At 40.6% G+C, this 12,750-nt stretch overlaps 1 protein-coding gene across 1 annotated transcript in view; it reads left to right on the top strand.

Moving 5' to 3' along the window:
• Nucleotides 1-12,750, top strand: part of IL17REL (interleukin 17 receptor E like) — a 687,219-nt gene that overhangs the window by 215,571 nt on the left and 458,898 nt on the right. The window contains exon 4 of the mRNA XM_086967317.1: nt 6,345-6,454. Coding sequence (XP_086823443.1) covers nt 6,345-6,454 — 110 coding nt within the window. The remainder of the gene's footprint in view (nt 1-6,344; nt 6,455-12,750) is intronic.

Raw genomic sequence — 12,750 nt, forward strand, 5'->3', positions numbered from 1 at the left:
CGATCCCCACTTCAGTGTGTGTAGTAAAAGTGGGGGTTGACTGGGGAACTGAGAGGAGCCCTCTTGGGAATTTATTTTCCACCAGTTGAATTTTATTAGTTGGGGTATGGCCCCATATTTGGCATCCATAAGAGGCCACCGCCAAACACTTTGCTTTATAAACCTTAATAATGGCTTCAACTGGTCTACCTCCCAGTTTTTTAGCAAACGCCATGAGGCCCGAAACACTTCTACTAAAAGTCACACTACAGCTTGTGTTTTGTGGGCGCCATGTGCCCTTTTCATCGAATACTACCCCAAGATAGGGAAACGTGGGGACCCTACATACCACTTCATTGTTACAATAAAAGCTTTTTAGTTGCCCCTTATTTTTACCCCTCCCTGCTATTAAGACCTGGGATTTTTTTTTGCATTTACCTTGAGATCAAGGTTGCTCATGAAAGTACCAAAGGCGTTCAACAATTTTTGGAGGCCCACCCCGGTACGAGCCATGAGTACGGCGTCATCCGAGTATAGGAGAACTCCTTTGCTCAATCCTCTGGTAGCTTGTCACAGAGTAGTCAGGCTTAATTTAGAGGCAATGTGTACAAAGTATGTGTGCAACACTTCAAACAGTAATGAAGTGAAAACACCACACAAAAAGGTTCCCACGCCAAGTTAAGAGCATAGAGCTTACTTTAAATAAAACAATACCACAAGGACATAAATCCAATAAAGAGAACCAGAGATATGCAGTTTTAAAGATTTTAGTGAAAATAGATTACTAACTGGTCATGCTCGACTGGGACAAATTCACTAGTTCAGGCCTACCACAATGGAGCACGGGTTGGATAAAGGACCCAGTTTGATCTGCTGAACAAAGTAAAGCACCTTCAATACTGGTTTGCAGAGCGTACGAGGATCCACGTTGAAGATAAGCCGCACAGCCGCACAGTTGAAGTGTGTGTGGGTTCCGAGGAGCTGCGAGGCTGCGAATCAGTGTCCATTGTAAAAGCTGCCGTCGAAGAGGGATGAGGGGGCCTGCGCTAAAGATGCGTTGTGAAGCTGTGGTTCTGATGGACTGCAGTGTGATGCAGGTCTTTGCGACAAGTTCAATCCATGCAGTAGTGGCGATGCATCAATTCTGCTCTGGGTTGTGTTGCTCAGCAGAGAAGATCTGGATCCACAGAGTTGGCACGGCATCTCAGGCTCACATTTAAGGGTCAAGGACTGGAGTGGCACCACATGGCAGTGTAGACTCACAGATGACAGGGTGCAGGTGCAAGGTTGTTGGAAGCACGTTGTGCCCCTAAGGCTTCAATCAGGAGGCCAGCTAACAAGCCCTTGGAGTGACTCTGGGGTTCTGGGTTCAAGAGATGGGTTCAAGAGATGCACGTTCAGTTCTTACCTAGGCAAGAGGCCAGCTGGTCCGTATAGCAGAGCATCAGTCCTTCTGAGCAGCAGTCGAACAGTGGCATTCCTTTCAGCAGCACAGCGGTCCTTCTTCCTTGCAGAATATCCAAAGATCCTTGCTGAGCAGTGCTGCTATTTAAAGCTGCCCCAACTTTCCAGAACTTACATGGTATTTTAGGGCTTATCTGAGAAGGATACATGCTTCAGTTGCTTCCCGCTGCATCCGTTTTCCCCACTGCTGCTGCAGCAAATCCAATAAACTTGGGGAAACCTGAAAGAAAAGAAACACAAGACAACTTTTGATAATATGATGAACAACATATGTTAGTCAGTAACTCACTCACATTGACAATGTTAAACTAAGTGCGACTTACCTTGTATCTAGATCCCAGTCTGAGAACTCTTGACCCTAAAAAGAAAAGGGAGATATTATTAATCACAACTAGTTATGTACTGAGAACTAACAAAAGATTTGTCACATTATTGCCTTATGTAGCATTGTTTTACCCTCCGACCAGTCACTGTGTAGGTGAGAGAGATTATATGTAATGGTAGTTACTGTGCATTGCCCTAGATGGCATCATTGATCCATAAGGCACATTCCAACATGAAAGGAATCTAACTAATGTTGCATGTTAAGGGATCTAACTATTGTTAAAGGTTAATGAATATACCCATTATTACGCGTTTTTGAACCTGAACAATTCTAATCTTTCTGGCATGCCTGTGAACGAACCAGAACAAGTTTGCAAGGTGATATTGTCAAACTCGGATCTACGATAATGTAAGGAGTCAAGAAAACTCTGAACACTTACTAACTTGATTAACATGCATATATTATAGGAAATTAAGGGAAACATGAACTGTTATTCTCTCTTTTCTAAGTCAGTAGAACTAGCACATATTGTTCACACAAGAGAGGAAGCATCAAAGGCAGAAAAGGGGGAATTAAAAACGAAATACCAGGCACTACAGGACAGCTGAGGGAGGAAACCAAAGTTAGGTGAAAGTATTAACGCATCACTCTTCTAATGTTACAGAAAGGCCAATGGAGATGATTCACGGAAATATGTTTTTCCAAAGCACCAGCAGAATATGTATGTCAGAATACCAAGTACAAAAATATGAACATGCAAAAATATTGTATCTAAAACAGTTACAAACAGAATACAGTGAAAGGAAGTATATATTGGTAAGCAAAAATTTACCTTCTTAACTCCTCTTTTATGCTTCTTGAAGGTATATTACCTAAGGGCGGCTACCAGTAGGTAGTTATAGTTACAACCTTATTTCCGTAGGAAAAGCGTTTTTTGCTTTGCCAATATCTTTGGCACCGTTTGATGAATCCTTACGAAATTTTCAAAACCATTTTGCTGCTCAATTCAGCTGCTGTCTTAAAAGTTTCGAGGTTATCTGTCAAGTGGAAACCAAGAAAAAAAGAAGCCCCAAAACGTGTGTTCCCCATGCAATTTCCCATAGGGACTCGTACACAACCAAAGCCTGAATTGCTCTGATTTGTTGCACATCTGTTCAGCAGTTGCAGAGTTATAAAAATAAATTCAAATTTATGTATATAGGGATGAGGATCCTCTGAGGATCCGACAGTCCCCGTGCTGAAATCTGATTGGCCTCCAATACTTCAAACCAGGAAGTGTTAGCAGCCATCTTGGGACTCGGCTTTAGCTCACTCCCACAAAACAAAAAAATGTTTAAAAAAAGACAAGGTAGGAATACCTTGACCCCTTAGCCCTGGCCCTGGGGTAAGAGAAGGACCCGGTCAAGTCCAGACGGATCAGTGAATCTGTGGCAAAAAGAAACAAGTGCAGGCACCTGCGCTTCTTTTCAACAGAGCTCCTGGATGGACCAGGTCCTGGGGGCATTTTTTTTATAAAAAGGAGGGGTACTCACGGGGCATCCCCCCTCCTTAGGTTCCTGGAGCCCTGGGGACCACCACCACCCCAGGGCTTTACTTGTAAAAAATGAGGGGACCGCATGTATCCCCCTCCTGAGGCTCTATAAGTCCCAGGGACCAAAATCTCCTCGTGGCTGAACAAATATGGTTGGGGGCGTGCTGACCCTTCCAAAGCCCACAACCTCCCCAGGCTAAAGAAATATTGTTGGGAGCCCCAGAGCTCCAGGGACCACCACCTACCCGTGGCTAAATAACACAACATGGTGGGTCAAATATTTATTGAAAGAACGGGAGAGGGGCCTTGTTTCCATTGGAAGAGTGTTTTTTGTTTTGCCAATAACTTTGATGCTGTTTGACAAATCCTCCCGAAATTTTAAAAATTACAACTCTCACTTCGGTTGCTGTTTTGAAAGTTTTAGGATGATCCGTCAAAGAGGGGCCAAAAAAAGGGGGGTCTCAAAACACATTTTCACCTTGCAAAATCTCATAGTGATTTTAGACACTACTTCAGCCCGACCTGCTGAATGGAATGACACCAAATTTGGCAGAAAGGTAGCTGTTAGTTCAGAAAGTGATAATTTTGGGAATGGGTGTAATCCTTTCAGTAGTTTTTGAGATAATAAAAGAAACGCAAATTTAGATATATAGGGATGCAGATCTTCCTAGGATCCGACAGTCCCCTTGTTCAAATCTGATTGGCGGGCAACACTTCTTCTTGGAAGTGTTGGCAGCCATCATGGGATTCAGCTTCAGCCAAGTACCCCAAAAAATGTTTAAAAAATGAAAGGGGCAGGATAGGAATAGCTTGACAACTTAGCCCTGGTGCAGTGGAAACACGACGTAGCAGTGACTATGTGGTGAAAATTAAAAAGCATAAACAAACACGGGACCCCTCCTTAGGCTCTTGGAGTCCTGGGGACAACCACCTTCCAGGGGCTAAACAAATATTGTTGGGGGGATGTGTGGATCTGCTGAGCCTCAGGGACCACCACCTCCCTGGGGCTCAAGAAATATTTTAGGGGGCCTCGTGGCCCCACCGAGACCCAGGGACCACCAACTCCCAAGGCTAAATAACACAAAATGGGGGGGCCCTGCGGACGCCCGGGCCGTGGGGACCACCACCTCCCCGGGCCAAAAAATGATGTAATCAGGGATGTCAGTTGAGATGTCATGAGTGATGCAATATGTGAGGTCATAAGCAGTGCATTGCGGGAGCTTATGCTATAGTTAGCTCAGGTAGCTATAACTGATGAATATCACTAGTTTTGTATGAGTGGAATCTGAGCTTAGCTATAACATCCCTGTCAACTTTGTTTTTTCAGTGAATATATATATACATATTGCTAAAGTAAATTAAGTATAGTAAACCTATACCTTACTATATATACTTACCTTCACAATCTTCTGGTAGTCTCTACTCTGGTAACAACAGTTTGTCATCTTAATATCTAAAATACAATAATCTGGTGCCATGCAGCGTAGTTTTGAGAGCTTGTCTCATTGGCATTATCAGTTGATGTCAAGGAAATTGAGTTCCTATACTAAAACACATCAACGGTTACACTAATCGTTGTTTGGAAAATCCAAATGTCACTCTAGGCATTCAGCAAAACGTTAGCTGATTACATTTCAAGATGCTTGGTTTAATATTAACAAATTAAAATAGTTTTAATTTCTCATCAGGCTACAGGTCCATCATAGACATATCACAGTTTCTGCTTGGAAGAACGTACTGAGAATAGTCTGTACCATCACGACTGTATCCTGAAACTAAACTTGATGACTATTGAACCCTTCTGCTAAAGATTTAATTGGAGCATTAGAGAAATGCATAAACAGATGGTCTGAGAAAAACAGAAACATGATGGGTTGAATGGTTTGATTACTCTCAGCCACCAGCGACGGCTCGTGGAGGGAGTTACGGTGGGGCGGGAGGGTGGGGAGGGGGAGGGGCAGGGTGGAGGTTGCTAAAAACCGGCATATGGATAATTGCAGGTAAGTAACCAATTTAATTAATAAAACGAATTTCGTAGTGCGCCTTGCATCGCAAAATGCAAATCAGTGCGAGCTACGAAATTCGTTTTATTAATTAAATTGTTTACTTACCTGCAATTATCCATATGCCGGTTTTTAGCAACCTCCACCCTGCCCCTCCCCCTCCCCAGCCTCCTGCCCCACCGTAACTCCCTCCACGAGCCGTCGCTGTCAGCCACTGGTAATTACTCAGTCGCATTCTAGTCCTTCAGTTTTTGCCTACTATGCTACTCTGGACAGAGACTGGTCATTTTGTCATTACAAATACACTAAATGCACTCCAATGACATTAGTGTGTGTTTGACCCGAAGTATGCTTTCTTAGATCAAATTATATTTATTCAAAACTGAAATTTGGATCATTTCCATATATTGAACTGCGAATACATTGATTTCTAATGTTGCTTTTTAATGGTGTCTGATGAAGCTGCCTTATGTATGTATAAGTGAAAATTATAACTCAGTATATTAATACGGTTTGTACCATCCCAGAGTTTTATTCCACTAAGGATCCAAGTACAAGCTTTGCCCAATAGGAGTGGTATTTTTCGCACCGTTTACATACCAGAACCCAGGGGTAGGGTATTTACTGGGTACGGGGTTTGACAGGAATTGTGGCATAACAGGAATATTCTATATTTTCCATACCAAATTCTAGATATTATGCCTTTCTTCAATGAATTTTCTTAAAAAATTGCCACCAAACTTTTGCAGGCAATCTCAGAAAAACCCAGTTGGCCTGCAAAGAATATCGCACCTCTTGGCTTGTGGTTCCTTTGCGAACTACTGTCTGCACAGGGATTGGAATTTAACTCACAATTTAGAATCGGATGCTACATAGTATCTTGTGCTTTTGCAGAATCACTTAATTTGTCTCCTTACATCTGACTTTGCTTAGCAAGAATAATATTTTCATTCATTAAAGCAATTACTGATAACATTATATAGAAACCACAATTCTTAAAATCAGGGTTTTTAATCACTTGAAAAATTTTCATTTTGTTTAGAAAGCATTCGAGGAGTTGAGATTTGTTCACTGACACTGGATACATCTCTCAGCCAATGCGTGAGTGTGAGGCTGCCGAGAAATGAAACTAAGAAGTCAAACGGACAGAAGGTATATTTCCATATTCATATTTGCTGTTGTCCTTTACTAATTCTAAATTCTCTGTACATGATAACGCGAGTACAAAAATAAATTCAAATAACACTAATGTTCTCTGAGAAAGGGACAAAAAAATTAAACAGAACGTGAACGATAATTAAGGTGACATACTGTTGTATTTCACATGTTAATTATGCATGTATCTCTTTAAGTAGTTTCTGCCTTTAGCTTTACAAACCTTGTACTGCAATCTGTTGCTAAGTGCTAAGGGTTCTAGATTCCAGACTGTATTACTACTGGACCTGTCCTGCTGAGCAGATGCTGTACTGTGTTTCTCTGCCACAATAAACCTTCTTCCACCAACATTTCTGGAGTGGATTACTACAAAATTGGCGACGATTTCATTGGTTTGCTACATTTGGAAACACAGGAGCAACCAAAGGATTATTACCTGCGCTGCAAGATTTTCATCGTTTTTGAACTTTCATGCTAAGTATATTCCGTTTTCCTATTTACTATTCAAAACGATGCTACTATAATTACTTTTGCTAATTCTACGAACTATTTTTGAGAATTTTATTGACTTCATTGCTTATTAGAGAGAAATTCTTGAGAAGTTTCAACTCGACACGAGTGCCTCGCAAGTCATCTTTTCTGAGAAACTATTTTGACTTGACACGAGTGCCTCGCTGCGTTTTCCGATCTTTTAATAACTTTTTGGACATTATTTTTCTACATGAATTGGCTTTTACATTGAGAGTGCTTACGTTTAAACTTCTTGTTTGTTTCCCCAACGGCTGTTCCTCGCCGCGCTCTCAACTGCCTGCACGCCATTGTTTCTTCACGCGCGACGCTCTACCACCAAGCATCAAACTCAATGGTAGTACGTGTGCGCTTAACGTCATCGCGCACACGTCGACGCCATTTTAGTTTACTATTTGCCTAGCAACGAAACTCCGCATCGCATTTACCGCATTTCCAATGCGCAAGAAGCAATACTCATCGTGTTTTCACACAAAAGGATCGTTTCTTCACCAAGGAAACTTCTAGTCAATATCTACAGGTTTGACTATTATTATTGTTATTTACTCGTGACTTTACAAATTTTTACTCTTTTATGGCCTATGTACAATTATTTTAATTTGCAAATATTCATAGACTTAAGCATAATTATCAAACATGCAGTTTGATCCCCCCCCTAAATTCCTACAAAACAAAGGAGAGCCTCCTATACCTTGGATTCGTTGGAAAGAGGAATTTTTGACATTTTTAAAAGCTATAGATGGGGAGAGATTTTCACAAGAGAGAAAAAAAAACATTCTACTGCATTCTTTGGGTTCTGAAGGTCAAGTGGTATTCAGAACACTTCCTCTACATGATGGGGGAGGAGATAGAAATGTGTTTGATGATGCTATGACTCGTCTTGAAGCTAGATTTAAACCTACTTTTAGTGTGGCTTTGAATCGCTATAAGTTTTATACTAGAGCTCAAGAAGAGTCTGAAACCTTTGATGATTTTTTAACAGCTTTACGTTATTTATCTACCAACTGTAACTTTGGTCCTATCTCTGATGAGATGATCAGAGATCAAATCATAGTCCATACCAAGAGCAAGAAAATCCAAGAAAAGTTATGGATTATGGGAGATCCGGATTTAAAAGATGTTATTGTTACAGCTAAAGCTATTGAACAATCAGACAAATGGATAAAATGCTTGGATAAGAAGGACAAAGACAGTTCCTCCGAAGTATGTGCTGTTAAATCTGATGTCTCTTCTGCGTCATCTTCCAACAATACACAACGTGCCAGTAATTCCTTTCAACGTTCTTACAAAAAGAATGACAAATTTTTCCATTGTTTTAGGTGTGGTAGTCCTAGTCATGGTGCTTCTTTTCCTAAATGTCCTGCTATTGGGAAGGAATGTAACAAGTGTGGTAGACAAGGACATTTCAGCAGTGTATGCAAGACTACTACGGGAACCACTCCTGGAAATATTAATAGGAATAGAGTTTCTTTTGTTACTGATTCTGTGCAAGAAGTTGATGTTCCTGGGAAAGATAATGGAAATGATTGTGAAAGAGGCATAGTTGTTTCCATTGTCGATGCCAATGAACAAGAGTTGATTCACCTTAAACAACCTGAGTGCATAGTACATGTTTTAGGTGTGGATCTTAAATTAATGGCCGATTCAGGGTCACCTTGGACGATCATCACTAAACAATATTTCACTGAAATGTTTGAGGGCATTGTCAATCTTACAGACCTTAAAGTTCCTGACATAATTGCCAGAACTTTCCTTGAGTCTGTTATCCCTATGGAAGGATATTTGGGAGTAGACATGCTCTTTAGAGGTCGAATGAGGTTTGTTAAGTTATACATTGCTACAAAGGGAGTGAATGTGCTTGGATGGAGGGATCAATGGAGTTTCGGTATTACTCTCAATCCCAGGAAATTAGATCCCATTGTCATGATTGATGATTGCGTAAAAGACACTCATTCTGTTAAAACTATAACTGGTACTGAGGCATGGATAAATGAGATCATTAAGTTGTTTCCCAAGGTTTTTTCAAAGGAATTGGGAAAATTGCATAACTTTCAACACTTGATCAGACTCAAGAAAGGAACCATTCCTGTTACACAAAAGTTAAGAAATGTTCCCATAAATGTCAGAGATGATCTTAAAATACTTTTGAAAAACTTAATTGATGATGACATAATTGAAGAAGTTGAGTCTTCCGAATGGGTTTCGCCCATCGTTTTAGCCCGAAAATCTGATCAAAGCCTCAGGCTATGTGTAGATTTGAGAGCTCTCAATTCAAATATCATAGTGGACTGCCATCCCCTACCTAATATAAATGAGGTTGTATGTATGTTAGAGGGAGCGAAAGTTTTTTCCACATTTGATTTGCGATCAGCATATCACCAAATTGTGTTAGCTGATGAATCCAAGCAGATGACAGCTTTTCTCACTCCTGAGGATTTATTTCAATATAAGAGAATGCCCTTTGGGTTGGCCTCTGCGGCATCAGTTTTCCAACGTACTATGCATCATATTTTTAAAGATCTCTACAAGTTTGTGAGGTGCTTTCAAGACAACATTCTTGTGTTTTCTCCCGATAATGCGTCTCACAAAGATCATGTCATGGAGGTCTGTAAAAGGTTGGGAATGCATGGTCTCACTCTAAAGGACAACAAGTGCAAAATGTTTTGTGAATCTGTGGAATATCTTGGACACACTCTTACGGGTAATGGTGTTGTTCCCAAGAAATGCTTAGTTGAAGCTATACTTAAAGCACCATGTCGTGACAATAAGGAAAAGTTGCTCTCTTTTAATGGCTTGTGTGAATACTATAGCAAGTTCATTAAAGGGTTTGCAACTAAAATGGAACCCTTGAGAGAATTGACAAGACAGAAGGTAGAGTTTTACTGGGGTGAGAAGCAGGAGTCTGCTTTTCAAATCATTAAGCATGATATTGCCAATGCTCCTACATTGAAACCGTTCTGTGTCAATAAGCTGTGTGTGGTTACTGTGGATGCCAGTGAGTATGGGCTAGGAGGGGTTCTATCACAAAAGTGTGGGAATGATGAGTGGTGTGTAGCGTTTGCTTCCCGGACTTTGAGTGAAACAGAAAGGAAGTATTCTGTCATTGAGAAAGAGCTTTTAGGATGTGTCTGGGGAATAGAACATTACCGGAATTTTTTATGGGGTAGTCGTTTTCTATTGAAAACGGACCATAAACCGCTAGTCTCCATACTTTCCCCTGGTGGTGGTCGGAACGCCACAGAACGGATTGCTAGACTGATGTCTCGTTTACAAGAGTACAATTTTGATGTAGAGTATTTTCCTGGAAGGAGCAATGTTACAGCCGACTGTCTTTCAAGGCTTCCTTGTGACTCTAAATGTACTGCAGATGACAAAGGAGAAGAGGATGTTGATTTTGTTGCTTCTTTAAAGGACTTTTTAGGAGATGAATTTTCTTCTATTTCAGAATCCTTTTGGGATAATGCTGTTACACGTGACAAGAATTGGAGTACTCTTAAGGAGTATATCTTGAAGGGTTGGCCTAGTGGCAATATGGTACCTCCAGAATTGAAGTCTTTTCATCAAGTTCTTAGTGAATTGGAAGTTGACAATGATTTGGTTTTTAAAAGCGGAAAATGTGTGCCTCCTGAGGATATGCAAGAGGAAATTATTAGGCTTGCTCATGAGTGTCATTTGGGAATGTCTTCCATGAAGAGATTAGTGAGAACTAGTTTTTGGTGGCCAGGAATGGATAAAATGATTGACAGAGTGGTTCGTGAATGTTCGATATGTGTCAACAGTGATAAAATGTTGAAGACCTACCCTGCTCCACTCATACCTATTTCCTGGCCAGAGAATCCTTGGAGGAAGCTAGCACTTGATATTTCTGGTCCTTTCAATTGTCTACCTCAAGATGCCCGTTTTGCATTGGTGTTGATAGACTACCATTCTAAATGGCCTGAAGTTAGGTTCGTGTCTTCTGCTTCCTCGCAGGTCATTGTTGAATTCCTCAGAGAAGTATTTGCAAGAGAAGGTAGCCCTGAGGTTCTGATTACCGATAATGGAGTACAATTGATTTCTACTGAAGTAGAGGATTATCTCAGGTCTTGTGGGATTAAACACATCACTACACCTCTTTACGAACCACAAGGTAATGGACAGGTAGAAAGGTTTAATCGCGTCTTGAAAGATTCTGTTGAATGGGCAAGAAAGACTCCCAATGTGTGGAAAAAAGTTATCAGAGAAAGGTTATGGTTGTACAGAATAACTCCTCACTCGGTTACTGAGCTTAGTCCCTTCCGTTTATTGAGGGGGAGGGAACCCGTGTCAAAATTGTGTCCGTGGTGGATGAAAGAGAAGTTTAGCCCTTCTGCTATTTCTTCTCCTGTTGACGTGCGAAGCACTTCTCTGAGAGTCAAACATCATCAGGAAAAAATGAAGGAATATCATGATTCTAAGTACAATGTGAGAGTTCCTGATTTTGTAGTGGGAGATTTTGTCAGGATACGTAAACCTGGGTTTTTGATTAAGGGTGTTTCTAAATTTGGGCCTATTCGAAAAGTTGTAAGGGTTAACACCAACAGCATTGTAACTAATGATGGTAAAGTCTGGAATGTTAGACGAGTTGTTAAGTGTTCTAATTTTCACACTCCTGGTTTTGATAGTGTTAAGCCACCTATAAAGAATGATACTGTTTCTTCTAGGGTTAAAACTAATAAGAGAAGTGTCAATGTACCACTTAGGTTTAGAGATTGATTCAGTACTGTGTGCCTTTCACATTTAAATTGCTTATATATAATTGTTTGCTTTTTGCACCATACATTCAGTTCTTTCATGTTTTCTTTGTTTTCTTCCTTATGTTTTATCCTTTTCTTTCTTTCCTTTTCCTCTATGCTTCTTTCTTTCTTTTCTTCTTTTCTTTTCTTTTTAGGGATAAGATGTGTTGTATTTCACATGTTAATTATGCATGTATCTCTTTAAGTAGTTTCTGCCTTTAGCTTTGCAAACCTTGTACTGCAATCTGTTGCTAAGTGCTAAGGGTTCTAGATTCCAGACTGTATTACTACTGGACCTGTCCTGCTGAGCAGATGCTGTACTGTGTTTCTCTGCCACAATAAACCTTCTTCCACCAACATTTCTGGAGTGGATTACTACACATACAGCAATGGATATTGAAGCAGTTTCATTAAGCAGGCTGTACATCTGCGGCCAGAAGGCAGTCATAAAAATGAAAGTCTGGGAAGCGGTCTTATAATGTGTCTTGCTGTCATGATGTCAGTGTTCTATGGACTGCATGAGACTTGGGATTCTTGCTATATCTACAGTACAGCTCTGATGACCCTCGGCTGAGATAGTGTTAATTTAACACTTCATGAGATGTACGCCTATAAACGTGAGACTCATCTTGTGGATCATTTTTAACTTAATAGACCTACATCAACCTTTATTCGTACACAGTAATAAAAATCTTAGCACGAATCCATAACATTCCCCTAAATACATCCCTTAGAATGCATTTTCAAACAACATGCCCATGCAGATTGCACCATATATGGATATTAACACAATAACATGACCTTTAATGAGAACAGAACTGCAATCTATGCTGTACCCTATGATCATGACATGTTTTTGGCCGATATCCCTTCTAACATTTCTAGCCAAAATACTGGAGCACCACATGGTCAAGCAATGAATCAACTGAATGCAAGCTACTACAGGGACGTTTTAAGGATTTTGGGGGTCCTGGGCCGGATTTATTTTGGGTGCCCAGCGCCAGATGTATT

Source organism: Lissotriton vulgaris, chromosome 1_1 (assembly GCF_964263255.1).
Source record: "Lissotriton vulgaris chromosome 1_1, aLisVul1.2, whole genome shotgun sequence".
Lineage (NCBI taxonomy): Eukaryota > Metazoa > Chordata > Amphibia > Caudata > Salamandridae > Lissotriton > Lissotriton vulgaris.